The 15,219-nt window shown below is 43.6% G+C and overlaps 1 protein-coding gene across 6 annotated transcripts in view; it reads right to left on the bottom strand.

The window, feature by feature from the left end:
- Positions 1–15,219, bottom strand: part of LOC132209761 (placenta-specific gene 8 protein-like) — a 75,135-nt gene that overhangs the window by 37,619 nt on the left and 22,297 nt on the right. Inside the window, exons 1-2 of one of the 6 annotated variants that reach the window (XM_059646487.1) lie at positions 9,504–9,829; positions 1,060–1,205 (exon numbers count right to left, since the gene is read on the bottom strand). In XM_059646487.1, coding sequence (XP_059502470.1) covers positions 1,060–1,168 — 109 coding nt within the window. In that variant the 5' untranslated portion in view covers positions 1,169–1,205; positions 9,504–9,829. Of the gene's footprint in view, positions 1–1,059; positions 1,206–1,494; positions 1,608–6,660; positions 6,746–7,108; positions 7,134–9,503; positions 9,830–15,219 lie in introns of those variants that run through there. The other 5 variants (XM_059646485.1, XM_059646490.1, XM_059646492.1 and 2 more) reach the window with 5 other exon arrangements.

Here is a 15,219-nt window from a genome sequence, read left to right as displayed (position 1 = left end):
TGTCTTGTATCATAGGAAAGACAGCAAGGTTTCACAAATAGCAATAACTCATGATCAGATAAACTATTTTTAATGTTGTTGAGGGTTAAGTTTTAGCCAGGGCACTTGGGCGAATTGCTGGTTTTTCTTTAAATAGTACCCCAGGATCATTTATGGTAGGCCTTGGCTTAATATCTAATGTAAAAGATTAGTACTGACACCAGTGCCAGGGACCTGGGTTCGCTTCCATCCTTAGGCAATTGTCTGTGTGGAGTTCACACGCTCTCGCTTGTGCCTCCAGGTGCTCCAGTTTTCTCCAGCAGTCCAAAGATATGCAAGTTAGGTGGGTCGGCCGTGCTAAAGTGCCCATAGTGTCCAGGGATGTGCAGGCTGGGTGGATTGGCCATGGGAAATGCAGGGATAGAGTAGGGGATGGTTCTGGGTGGGATGCGCTTTGGAGTGTTGCTGTGGACTTGTTGGACCGAATGGCCTGTTTCCACACTGTAGGGATTCTATGAGAAATCTGAAACACAGCAGATATTTATTAATTATTTCCACTCTTGAAAGGACAAAGAATGAGAGGGCATGAATTTAAATTAGGTAGGAAAAGAGGTGAAAGCCGCATGAGGCCAAATATATTCCCTGCAGTGAGTGGTTAAGATCTGGAATGCACTGCCTGAGAATGTGGTGGAGGCAAGTTCACCTGAAGCTAGTCCAAGCAAATTAGACTGTTAACTGAGAAGGACAAATGTTTGGGGTATGGCGAGAAGGAGGGCACATGGCACTAAGATGAATTGATCATTCAGAAATGATTGGCCAAACGACCTTGTTCTGTGTTGCGATAATCCTGTGATTCTGTGTGCAAAGTAGCCAGTCACACAAATAGAAACAAAAGGAAAAGAAAATAATAGTTAACAATGCATTTTGCATTTTATAACCTCAGATGTACCATAAGATCTTTAAAGCGGTTGTGTACAGCTATGATTGCAAATAAATGATTAACTAAAGAGCAGAAAGGACAGAACAATATAACTGTGCCACAGATTCTAAAACTTTACACATGAATAAAGACTTTCTTACATATTCCCAGATCATCACAACAGCTCCACAGTCCCGTATTCCATTCCCTTTTTGATGTGGCTGCAGGCTGGGTCATTACAACCATTGGAGTTCCTCCAAACTGTGCCATTTTGCGTTATTTCTTTTTGATTCACAGTGAATAATATCTAGAAAGAATAAAGAGTATTTTTTTTGTTGAGATATGGATGATGACAATGAATACTGACCACAGCTGTAGACGTCTCATGTACTCTTCAAGACCAAATATCTCCTGCCAGCCCACTCATTTCCAGTTTACAATCATGCCACTTCACCTTTGAAAATGACTGTGGACATGTGGAAAAAGCAGCTGCAGAGTCAAAATGTTAGAAGATGTGACGTCCAGTTCCAGGCAATAAATAGCCAATCATCCCCAACTTACCATGTGGGTGCCACAAGCTCTACTGAAGCAATTACCTGGAAATTATTTGCTGCCTTTGGTTGTGGAGGGAGAAGGTTGTGAACAAACAGAATCTTGGACTGGAGAGCTTGGAGCATTGTACTGGTATGATTCAGGAAATTTATGCCATTGCAAAGAATGAAATCAAACTATGTCATTTGTTGCTGTACTGCCACTGACAATATGTGGTTAGGATACAGTGCTGCTATCAATATTTCTTTGTGAACCTAGAGCCTGTTCAATAAGTGGTAGAGAGTAAACCCCTACTGAGTCTTGACAAGAGGAAGCAATATTCTGACCCCACCAAGATCTGGAGATAGACTTCTCAATTCTCCACCCAAGACTGTGTAAAAGTATCGGATTGGATGGATGCCAAAATAATTTCCAACATCAACCCTTTCAGAACAACTACCTTTGGCAATAAAAACAAATGAAATTCGAGAAAATCAAGTTCCGTTCCCCGTCAACTTTGAAACTAACAGTAAATGAAACAAAAACAGAAGTTGCTGGAAAAGCTCAGCAGGTCTGGCAGCATCTGTGAAGAAAAAAACAGAGTTAACATTTCAGGTTTGGTGACCCTTCCTCAGAACAGCGTTTTTGTTCCTGATTTACAGCATCTGCAGTTCTTTCAGTTTTTATACAGTAAATGAAAAAAGTTGGAGGGTGAATGGCCAATTCGCTCTCTTGGAGGCAAGTTGACTGATGAGATGTTGGTCGCTGCTGCACTTACTTCAAAAGGAATATATGCTTTTAACACATTGAGGCCAGGGTTTATTGGTTTCAGGAATCTCTTGTAAGTAAAGAGCAAACAAAAAGGCTGGGTCCATGTGCTAAGTGCGGATATTGCACTTTTGAACTAAGAGGAGTAGGAGACTTTTCTCCAAAGTCAATAAGTTTATTTTCAGGTATTTGGAGCCCTGTGGTGCCTGATTCATTACCCTTACACCTTTGCATCCTCCTCCATCACCTCCCCACAGCCATCCCTAAATACCTGGCATCCTCTCCCTGGCTGACTTCCTGTCCAAGGGATAGCAAGCCTGCCCATGGCAAAGCTGTTGAACATATTTGAAAAATGTCCTATGATTATGTTTTGCCAAATATCCAGGAAACCTATGCTTTCCAAGTTTTCAATCTAAAAACTCATGTCCCTGTTGTCTTCCTATCCATGACTAAATATTAGGGTTATAGATTCAGTGTTTAGAAAGACTGCTTTTCCTATCACAAGTATTCAGAATCAGTTATTTTGAAGCAAAGTGCAGTCTAAGAACGAGTCACTTTCAGTGTGACAAAAGGAGGGCTCACATATCACCAAGTTGTTATTTCTTAGCAGACTTAATGAAACTTTCTCCAGCGCAGTCAGGGAGACAGTTATTTCCTGAAAGAAACTGACCCCCAATGGGTGGGGATTCACAGACAACTTTTTGCTGGTTGCCATTGACTTTTGTACCATTGATTTGTTTACAGACTTGTTGAGAGAGCTGTATTTTTTTTTAAAAGACACCAATAAACTGAAAAGATCCATAATGCCTTTCATTCATTTTCTTTTTCTTCATTTCTTCCAATTTAGTGTTCAGGAACACAATTCACTAGGTTATGACATAATAGCTAAAGCTACATTAATAATCTTAATTGACTCATTGTAGATGTAACATTGCATTAATGGTGCCTCTCATAATAATAGATATGCATAAAATTGTCATAATAAGCTCAAAAAAGAACTATGCTTTTGAGATTATAAAGCTATAGGCACTAAACTCAACCAACCATAATCCTTATCACTGCTGTGATAAAATGATTGGAACAAGGCTGTAAGACCATAGGAGCAGAAGGAGACCATTCAACCCATTAAGTTTATACTGCCTTTCAATGAGATCATGGCTGATTGGATAATGTGCAACTTGAATCTCCTGCATTTTCGTATTAAATCTTGATTTCCTTACTGATTATAAAACTGTCTATTTCAGTCTTGAATATACTTTATGATCCAGTGTCTACATCCCTCTGCGACAAAGAATTCCACAGAGCCTCTGAAAGAGGAAATTCCTCCTCATCTCTTTCTCTAACGTGCAACCTCTTAATCTGAGGTTATTCCCTCTGGACCTAGACTCTCCTGCAAGGGGAAACAACCTTTCTTCATCTTCTCTGACAAGTCCTCTAAGAACTATGTAAGTTTCAGTACTCATTCTTCCAATGAGTACAGGCCTAGGCCACTCAATGTCTCCTCATAAGACAGTCCCCATATCTGGTATTAGCCCAGTGAAACCTCTCTACCTGCTTCCAATGCCCAAATATATTTAGCTAGATAAGAGGCACAAAACTATTCCAGTTTTAGTCTGACTAGTGTCTTGTATTGTTTTAGCAAGGTCTCATGCTTTAAATTCCATTCCCTTTGAAATGAAGACCAATATTCCATTTGTTTTGTCTCTTACCATTGAACTTGGATGCCAGCTTTTTATACACAAGAACTCAGATCCCTCAGTGCTGTAGTTTCTGCAGCCATCCTGAAAATGCTCCACTTATCCCAACTCTCTATTTATTATTAGTTGGCCAAATCTTTACCCATGCCATTAGACTACCTCCAACATCATGGAAGCTTACCTTATTAAGTCTGGCCTTATCAAATACCTTCTGAAAATTCAATTGTACGACATTCGCTGCTTCTCCTTTCTCTATCCTGCTTGTTACCTCCTCAAATAATTCTAGTAAGATTATCCGACATGATTTTCCTTCATGAAGTCATGCTGACTCCGTGTGATTACATTAAATATTTCTAAATATTCTGCTATTACGTCCTCTGTAACAGACTATAACATTTTCAGTGGCATAGTGGCACAGTGATTAGCACTACAGCCTCACGGCACGATGAACCTGGGTTTGATTCCACTCTCAGGTGACTGTCTATGTGGAGTTTAAACATTCTCCCTGCATCCGTTTCCTCCAGGTGCTGCAGTTTACTCCCACATTCCAAGGACGTGCGGCTTAGGTGGCTTGGCCGTGTTAAATTGCACTGTAGTGTCCAGGGACGTGCAGGCTAGATGGACCAGCCTCCCACTTCCAAGGTCTTGCCTCCATGGAGAATTACCCTTTATTATTTTGCATCCGGAGTGGGTCAATACCAACCTGACAACCTGCTTGGTGCACCACATGCCCATCACTCCCCCACTGACAATCTCTAACAATCAGGACTCATCCAGAAGCTCCAGCTCATTCTCATCAATTTAGTGCTGTTCTAAGTCTCCCACCTCACAGCTTCAAAACCCATCTCATCCTCAATCTGGCAAGAAGTGCAACCACAGTTATCCTATTTTCCAGGCAATCCCCTTCCCTCGGTGAATACTCCTCTTGTGCATTTCTCCCCTGTGAAGTGCAGGGACTGGTGTGTGACTAATGCAGCTTCAAAGTGAAGGCTACAAACTAAAGCAGGCATCAGATGTAAAAGGACTGACACTTGATCTGACACTGACAGCTAGAAACTTAGATGCTGGCACTGCACCTACTTTTGAGGGTAGTATTGAGGAGGGTTGTCTCATGTTGAATTGTAGACCATGTCAGGGGAAAATACCAAACACATGCCAGTTCCCCAGTTGGAGACCTTGTATGGGGGACATTCATGTGTACGCTGACGAACATGCATATTCAGATGCTTGGCACATTGGCAGGCCAGCAGAAGAGCTCAATATTCCTTAATACTACAGGACAGTGACAGAGGGCTTCACACAGAGCTAGCCCATTCTTTTCAACTTCAGAGTGGTGGCAACCTCCATGACAACACTGACAGATCTAGCAGTAATGAAATGTCTCAGTACCTGCGATAGTAAAGGCAGAGGCAATGTCACTCTGCTGCAGTAAAAGTTCAGAATGCGATCAATAACATTCATTCTTAGTGCTATGCATGTTCAGATGTTGTGTCTGTGCCACTGGATTAGTCTTTCAGGAACACAGGCTAATGCTCTGGAGATGTGCATTCAAATCCTACCATAACAGCATGCAGAATTTAAATTCAATGATTAACTCTGAAATAGAACATTAATCTGCAATGACAATTAAACTGATTGCTGTAGTGTCCCATCTGGTTCACTGGGGAAGAAAATCTGCCACAATAAAATAGAAATTGCTGGAAAAGCTCAGCAGGTTGGGTAGCATCTATGGAAATAAAACAGAATTAACTGGCTCAAAGTTCTGAAGAAGGGCCACTGGACCTGAAATGTTAATTCTGCTTTCTTTTTACAGATGCTGCCAGACCTGCTGAGTTTTTCCAGCAACTTCGGTTTTCATTTCTGATTTCCAGCACTCGCAATTCCTTGCTTTCTTGTTTAAAGAAATTTGCCAACCTTATCTGGTCTGGCCTTCGTAATAGTCATAAAACATCCTACGAGCAAAGAGATTACACATACAAAGGAGTGCTGTATTCCATGGAATTCAGAAAACTAAGGAGTGGTTTCATCACAGGTAGTAAAATAAACATTTAGCATTGATAGGGAGAGATTATTTCCATTGTTTGTAAATTCATTGACCACAGGTTAATCTAAAAATTACAAAAAAATCCTCAACTGTGATTTAAAAGGGAGATCTCTTATTATACTATGTTCCCTAGTTTTAGTCTCTCCACAAGAGAAATTATCATTTAGATATTCATGCTATCCAGTCTCCACAAGATATTACATGTTTCATTAAGATGACCTCTCAATTCTTCCAAACTCCTCATGGATATGGTTTCAAACTGTTTAACCAATCTTCACAAGATAAGATCTTCATCTCAGGCATGTGTTGCATGAACCTTCTCTGAATTGCTTCTGAAGTAATTATATTTTCTTTCCAATAAGGCGACCAAAACTTTATACAGTTCCAGATATAGTCTCACCATTGCTCCAAACAACTGCAGTAAAAATTTCCTATTTTACACATTCAGTTCCCCTTGCATTAAATAACAAAGTTCCATTTGCCTTCCTGATCACTTGAAGTTCCTGCACATTAACTTTGCAATTCATGAGCTAGGTCAGCCAGATCCCACTGCACCACTGGATTCTCCAATCCATGTCCATTTAAACAGGATGTCATTTTTCTTCCTGCCAAAATGTTCAAGTTCGCACTCATCCACATTATACTCCGCCTGCACGTTTCTGTCTACTCACATAACTCCCTTTGCCAATCCTCTGTCTGCTCTTGCCAAGTTAATTTCCTACCTTTGTCCTCGGTGGGGGAGCAGGTTTGGGCCAGCGATCGTAATTCTATTATCTTGAAAGTAGTTATGGAAAAGGATAGATCTGATCTAAAAGTTAAAGTTCTAGATTGGAGTAAGGCGAACTTTGCCGGTATTAGGCAAGAACTTGCAAAAGCTGGTTGGGAGAGGCTAAACATGGATAAAGCGACAGTTGAAAGGTGGGAGGCTTATAAAAGTGAGATAATGAGTGTCCAGAGACAGTACTGACTTGATTTAAGCTTTAATGTCACTTGCTCAAGTACAGGAGTACAGTGAAAAGTGTACAATATTGCTACACACAGCACCATCTTAGCTACAAATGTACCTCAGTACAAAATGTAGGTACAAGTAATAACATAGAGAAACAGTGAAGTGAAGCAATACCATTGTTCTTAGTATATGTAGAAAAATTAAGAATTAAAGTTAATTACTGGGGCACTCCCTGTAAAGACTCGGTCTCCTCTGCTTTGGCCCGCTCTCCAGGAAACTTTGGGCTGCCTGTTTTCAAAAAGAACAAGTAGGAAACATATGTCAGGTATAGACAGATGGGATTAAGTAAATCCGTCGTCTACAAGGGCAGTAGGAATATATTTATAGAATCATAGTCATAGAGCTGGACAGCGTGGAAACATACCCTTTGGTCCAACCTGTCCAGATATCCTAAAGTAATCTAGTCCTATTTGCCAGCATTTCCCTCTAAACCCTTCCTATCATATACCCATCCAGATGCCTTTTAAATGTTGTAATTGTACCAGCCTCCACCACTTCCTCTGGCAGCTCATTCCATACAACACCACCCTCTGTGTGAAAAAGTTGCCCCTTAGGTCCCTTCTAAATCTTTCCCCTCTCCCCTTAGAACTATGTCTCTAGATTTGGACTCCCCTCAAGAGGAAAATCAGGAGGGCAAAAAGAGAAGTGAGATATCTTTGGCAAATAGGGTTAAGGAAAATCCAAAGGGATTCTACTAACATATTAAGGACAAAAGAGTAATGAGGGAGAGAATAGGGCCCCTCAAAGATTAACAAGGTTATCTACATGTAGAACTGCAGGAGATGGGTGAGATACTAAATGAGTATTCTGTTCAGTATTTACTGTGGAGAGGGATATGGAAGTTAAAGAACTTGGACAAATAAATGGTGATATCTTGAAAAGCATCCATAATACAGTGGAGGACGTGCTGGACGTCTTAAAATGCGTAAAGGTCAATAAACCCCTGGGACCAGTCCAGGTATACCATAGATATTGGTGGGAAGCTAGGGAAGAGATTACTGGGCCCCTTGCTGAGATATTTGTAACATCGAAAGCTACAGGTGAGGTGTTTGAAGATTGGAAGTTGGCTAACATGGTGCCACAATTAAGAAAGGTGGTAAGGAAAAGCCAGGGCATTATAGATCGGTGAGCCTGATGTAAGTGGAGGGAATGCTGAAGGACAGGATTTACATGTATTTGAAAAGGCATGCATTAGTAAATACATCTGGACCAAAAGGGAATAATATAAAAGAGTCATAAAGTTACAGTCATAAAGCATGGAAACAGACTCTTCAGTCCAACTTGTCCATAACAACCAGATACCCTAAAGTGATCTAGTCCCGTTTGCCTGCAATTGGCCCATTTCCCTCTAAACCCTTCCTATTTGTATACCCATCCAGATGCTTTTTCAATATTGTAATTGTACCAGACCCCACCACTTCCTCTGGCAGCTCATTCCACACATGTACTACACTCTGCATAAAAAAGTTGCCCTTAGGACTCTTTTAAAGCTTTCCACACTCACCCTCAAGTTTTGGACACCCCCACCCTGGGGAAAAGACCTTGGCTATTCACCCTATTAATGCTCCTCATGATTTTATAAACCTTTAAAAGGTTACCTCTCAGCCTCCGTGCTCCAGTGAAAAAAAGCCCCTGCCTATTCAGCCTCTCCCTTTAATTCAAATTCTCTGGTCCCGGCAACATCCTTGTAAATCTATTCTGCACCCTCTCAAGTTTAACAACATCTTTCCTACAGCAGGGAAATGAAAATTGAACATAGTATTCCAATACTGGCCCAACCAATGTTCTGTACAATTGCAACATGACCTCCCAACTCCTATACTCAATGCACTGACCAAAAGCATACCAAATGCCCTCTTCACTACCCTGTCCACCTGTGACTCCACTTTCAAGGAACAATGAACCTGCACCCCAAGGTCTTTTTGTTCGGCAACACTTCCCAGGTCCTTACTGTTAAATGAATATGTCCTGCTCTGACTTGCCTTTGCAAAATGGAACATCTCACATTTATCTAGATTAAACTCCACTGACCACTCCTTAGTTTTAGCCCATCTGTTCAAGGTCTTGTTGTATTACAAGGTAACCTTCTTCCCTATCCACTACACCATCAATTCTGGTGTCATCTGCAATCTTACTAACCATGCCTCCTATGTTCACATCCAAATAATTAGCACAAATGCCAATGCAACGTGCTGTTAGGCTTTGAGGTCTGATTGTAAAGACCGCACTTTATTTAGGAAAGATTAAGTTACAAAGCTGTCTTTGAATCACCAAGATCATGTTAATCCTCTACTGGTTTATTAACTTTTTGGAATGCTAGTGCTCAAAAATCTCAAGGCTGCCTGTGTACATATTTAAGAAATCAGAAAAATCGAAATTCAGAAAACTAGAAGCAGATTTAAATTCATTCCATTTGAAACCGTTCCTTTTGACATGCGAAGCACATTAGTTTGGTAGCGAACTTTCAATACATTCCACATAATCTCGGTTGCACCTTGCCTCAAAAAATTTGGATCTAGTTTAATTTTTATTTGTACATATCTAAATGTTACTCACCACCTTCAGTAAAGAATTAGATCCTGGAGTCGCTTTCCCCTCCACTACGTTGAAAAATCAAGTCTATTTTCTACCAACAACGTAGGCAATCAAAAAGATGGCCCAATGCCAAGCTGTTTCATTAATGATTGTTCAATGAGAAGTGATCAAGGTGAATTTTTAACAAGCATTACGTTCTTTTAAAATGTTGCACGTCTTCTAACACAATACACCATAACAACAAAATGTGAAGCTGGATGAACACAGCAGGCCAAGCAGCATCTCAGGAGCACAAAAGCTGACGTTTCGGGCCTAGACCCTTCATCAGAGAGGGGGATGGGGGGAGGGAACTGGAATAAATAGGGAGAGAGGGGGAGGTGGACCGAAGATGGAGAGAAAAGAAGATAGGTGGAGAGAGTATAGGTGGGGAGGTAGGGAGGGGATAGGTCAGTCCAGGGAAGACGGACAGGTCAAGGAGGTGGGATGAGGTTAGTAGGTAGATGGGGGTGCGGCTTGGGGTGGGAGGAAGGGATGGGCGAGAGGAAGAACAGGTTAGGGAGGCAGAGACAGGTTGGACTGGTTTTGGGATGCAGTGGGTGGAGGGGAAGAGCTGGGCTGGTTGTGTGGTGCAGTGGGGGGAGGGGACGAACTGGGCTGGTTTAGGGATGCAGTTGGGGGAAGGGGAGATTTTGAAACTGGTGAAGTCCACATTGATACCATTATCTCTGACACCATAACAACAAATGGGTCTACAGTGCGTAGCTGGAGGAACACAGCAGGCCAGGCAGCAGAGGAACAGGAAAGTTGATGTTTCCGGTCAGGACCCTTCTAGGGAAATTGGAAGGGGGAAGGGAGCTCAGAAATAAGTGGAGCGAGGAGGGGTGGGGCTGGGGAAATGGGAGTGGCAGGGATTGGACAGTGAGGTTGGAGGAACAGGTAAGTGGGAGAGAAGATGGACAGGTTGTGTCAGGGCAAGGAAGTGGGGACAAGTGGGAAGGTTGGTCATGGGATGAGGCTGGGACATGAAGAGATTTTGAAACTGGAAAACTCCACATTTAGGCCATCGGGCTGTAGGCTCCTGGGGTGCAATATAAGCATAAGGTGCTGCTCCTCCAGTATGCAGGTGGCATCATTGCAACACTGGAGAACGGCCAGGACGGACATGTCACCAAGGAAGTTGGAGTTAAAATGGCTCGCAACTGGAAGGTGTTGTTGTTTGTTGTGAACAGAGTGCAGATGCTCTACAGAATGGTCTCCAAGCGTCCATTTAGTCTCACCGATGTAGAGGGCCACATCAGTAGCAGCGAATACAGTAGACCATGTGACGGATCTGCAGGTGAACCCCTGTCTAATATGGAAGATTTATTTTGTGCCTTGTACAGAGGTGAGTGGGGAGGTGTAGGGGCAGGTGTAGCACTTCCTGTGGTTGCAGGGAAAGTTGCTGGGTGTGGTGGAGCTAGTGAGAATGCGGGCCGAATCTCTCACCCACCTTCCCACAAGAATGTGATTCCCTACTCCCAATTCCTCCACCTCCACTATGTCTGCTCCCAAGATGGGGTGTTCCACTCCCTCACAACCCGGATAGTCTCCTATTTCAAGGACTGCAAATTCTCTCCCTTCCGTGGTCAGAAATGCTTTCAACTGCATCTCTTGCGTTTCCCGCGCCTTATCTAAATGGAGTCAAGTTAGGTAAAGGGGAAGCACAACGAGATCTGGGTGTTCTTGTACCTCAGTCAATGAAAGCAAGCATGCAGGTAGAGCAGGCAGTGAAGAAAGCTAATAGCAAGCTGGTCTTCATAACAAGAGGAATTGAGTTTAGGAGCAAAGAGGTCCTACTGCAGCTGTACAGGGCCCTGGTGAGACCGCACCTGGAGTAATGTGTGAAGTTTTGGTCTCCAAATTTAAGGAAGGACATTTTTGCTATTGAGGGAGTGCAGCGTAGGTTCACGAGGTCAATTCCCGGAATTGCGGGACTATCATATGTTGAAAGATTGGAGCAACTGGGCTTGTATACACTTGAGTTTAGGAGGATGAGAGGGGATCTGATTGAGACGTAAAAGATTATTAAAGGATTGGACAATGTGGAGGCAGGAAGCATGTTTCCGTTGATGGGGGAGTCCAGAACCAGAGGACACAGTTTAAAAATAAGAGGTAGGCCATTTAGAACAGAGTTGAGGAAAAACTTCTTCACCCAGAGAGTGGTGGATATATGGAATGCTCTGCCCCAGAAGGCAGTGGAGTCCAACTCCCTGGATACTTTCAAGAAAGAGATAGATAGAGCTCTTAAAGATAGTGGAATCAAGGGTTATGGGGATAAGGCAGGAACAGGATACTGATTGTGGATGATCAGCCTTGATCATAATGAATGGTGGTGCTGGCTCGAAGGGCCGAATGGCCTACTCCAGCATCTATTGTCTATTGTCTATTGTCTGCTCTCACATCCCCTCCCCCAACAAAAACAAAGACAGAATCCCCCTTGTCCTCACATACCACCCCACCAAACCTCCATATCCAACATATCATTCTCTGCCACTTCTGCACCTACAATCCGACCCCACAATCAAAGTGATATTTCCCTACCCACCCCTATCTGCCTTTCATAGGGACCGCGCTCTCCGCGACTCCCTTGTCTGCTCCACATTCTCCACTAACCCCACCACCCCGGCACCTTTCCCTGCATCTGCAGGAAGGGCTACACCTGCCCCTACACCTCCCCCCCTCACCTCTATTCAAGGCACCAAACAAACGTTTCATATTAGACAGAGGGTCACCTGCACATCTGTAAACGTGGTCTACTGCATTTGCTGCTCCCGATGTGGCCTCCTCTACATCAGTGAGACCAAGCGGAGGCTCGGAGACCACTTTGTAGATCGCCTGTGCTCTGTTTACAACAAACAACAACACCTTCCGGTTGCAAAGAGGAGATTTTGAAGCTTGTGAAGTCCACATTGATACAATGGGCTGCAGGGTTCCCAAGCGAAATATGAGGTGCTGTTCCTCTGATGTAGAGGAGGCCACAATGGGTACAGTGGATACAGTATACCACATTAGCAGATGTGCAGGTGAACATCTGCTTGATGTGGAAAATCTCCTTGGGGCCTGGGATGGGGTGAGGTGGGGAGGTGTAGAGGCAGGTGTAGCACTTCCTGTGGTTGCAGGGAAAAGTGCCGGGTGTGGTGTCCTTCCTGTCTGTCTTCCTTGGACTGATCTATCCCCTCCCTAATTCCCCACCTACACTCACCTTTACTGGCTCTATCCCCACCTCTTTGACCTGTCTGTGTCCTCTCCACCTATCTTGTCCTCTATCCACCTTCTATCTGCCCCTCTCTCTCTCCCTATTTATTTCAGAACCCTCTTCCCCTCCCCCATTTCTGAAGAAGGGTCTAGGCCTGGAACGTCAGCTTTCCTGCTCCTAGGATGCTGCTTGGCCTGCTGTGTTCATCCAGCTCCACACCTTGTTATCTCAGATTCTCCAGCATCTGCAGTTCCAACTACCTCTGCCCAGACAGACATATTGTTTCTGCTTGCTACTGCCCTTGTCCAGTCCCTTCCCACTTACATCCACCATTTCTCTACTGCTTTACATCATTTCAAAATTTCCAGTTTATGGACTCCAACTGCATCATCTTTACCATGGACATGTAATCCCTTTATATATCTATCCCCCATCAGGATGGTCTCAGGGCTCTCTGCTTCTTACTGGAAAACAAGGCCTATTTTTTAACACAAGGACTGTTCATTCTGGGGCATCCTGGTCTACTCCTCCTTCACTCCAAACATCCACCCACACATCTGTTGCCACCTCCCCCTGCAACTGCAGAAGGTTTAACACTTGCCTGTTTACTTCGTCTCTCCTCAATATCCAAGGGCCCAAACACACCTTCCAGATAAAGCAGCATTTTACCTCAATCTGGTCTACTACATTCGCTGCTCACATTTGTGGTCTTCTCTACACTGGGAAAATGAAGTGTAGACAGGGTGACCGCTTCACAGAATACCTATTTTCTGTCTGCAGAAAAGACACTGAGCTTCCAATTGCCTGTCACTTCAACAGACCACCTTGTTTTCTGGCCATTATGTCTCCTTTAGGCTTGCTGCAGTGCTCCAGTGAAACTCAGCACAAGCTGGAAGAACAGCACCTCATTTTCCACTTGGGAATGCTGCAGCTTTCTAGATATAATACTGAGTTCAACAATTTTTGGGCTTTTGCCCCTTTCCCATGCTTTCCTTGACCCTCCACAGTCCAGGCCTTGTCATCACATGGGCTGCTACCACACACTACCCATTGTCAGCTACTAATAATCCCCATCAGCAGACATTCATTCCCTCAGGCTAACCTTTACTCATTCGCTTGTCCAATCTTTTCTTCTCTATCTTTAGACTCCATCTCCATCTCTCCGCCTCCTCATACCCCACCTTCTCCACAAAAACCATTCTTTTCTGAGCTACAAATGCCGGAGATCACTGCAGGTAGTTTCCTAGCTATCTTCAGTTCTGAAGAAAGGTTATCAGGCCCAAAATGTTTACTCTGATTTCTCTCCACAGATGCTGCCAGACCTGCTGAGCTTTTCCAGCAATTTCTGTTTTCATCAAAAACTTCTGATATTGTGTACAAAATTTACCTCATATACAACTTCACTAAAAAGCTTAAATTAAACAAAGACTGCAGAAGCTGGAGATCCTGAAACAAAACAGAAAATTTTGGAAAACTCAGCAGGTCTGGCAGCAATAAGACCATGTGGAGCTGGAGGAACACAGCCAGCCAGGCAGCATCAGAGGAGCAGGAAGGCTGACATTTCAGGCCAGGATCCTTCTTCAGAAATAGGGGAGGAGGCTTTGAAGTAAATAGAGAGAGGATGGTCGGGCTGAGGAAGGTAGGTGGGATGGTGATAGGTGAGTGCAGGTAGTCAGTGGTAGGAATTAGTCAGTGAGGTGGCAGGAACAGATAGGTTGGAGAGAAGGTGGACAGGTCAAGGAGGCAGGGATGAGATGGAGGATTGATCATGGGGAGACTTTGAAACTAGTAAAGTCCACATTGAAACCATTGTAGGCTCCCAAGGCAGAATATGAGATGCTGCTTCTTCATTTTTTGGGTGGCATCGTTGTAACACTGGAGGAGGCCCAGGTTGGACATGTCATCTAGGGAGCGGTTTGCGGTTTGCAACTGGAAGGCATTGTCATTTGTTATAAACAGAGTGCAAGCGCTCTACAAAGCGGTCTCCAAAACTTCACTTGGATTTAGGGAGTCAGGAGATGAATGTTCACCACAGAATTCCCACTGCTGCCCACCTGCACTCACCTATCACCATCCCACCTACCTTCCCCAGCTCCACCCCTCCTCTCTCTATTTATTTTAGAGCCCCATTTTCCCCTTCCCAATTTCTGAAGAAGGGTCCCAACCCAAAACGTCAGCTTTCTGGCTCCCGTGATGTTGCCTGGTCTGCTGTATTCCGCCAGGTCCACACTGTCTTATCTCTGACTCCAGCATCGGCAGTTCTTACTAGGCCTGGCAGCATCTGTGGAGAGAAAGCAGAGTTCGTGCTTCAAGTCCAATTTTTTCATCCAAACTATCCTGATAACGTTTGAGTGCCCCCAGAATAATTCTCCTTTTTACATGGGATTTACACTACAGATCAGCCAAAAGGCTGCTCCTACAAATTATGGTGGGGCCAACATTGCAACATTAATGGGCACAATTCCCAATGTATAGGCATAACATGAATGCAATTGGTTTGGT

Source organism: Stegostoma tigrinum, chromosome 1 (genome assembly GCF_030684315.1).
Source record: "Stegostoma tigrinum isolate sSteTig4 chromosome 1, sSteTig4.hap1, whole genome shotgun sequence".
In the NCBI taxonomy this organism is placed as follows: Eukaryota; Metazoa; Chordata; class Chondrichthyes; order Orectolobiformes; family Stegostomatidae; genus Stegostoma; species Stegostoma tigrinum.
Note: the sequence above shows the minus strand (reverse complement) of the source record. Positions and strands in the feature narration are given on the sequence as shown.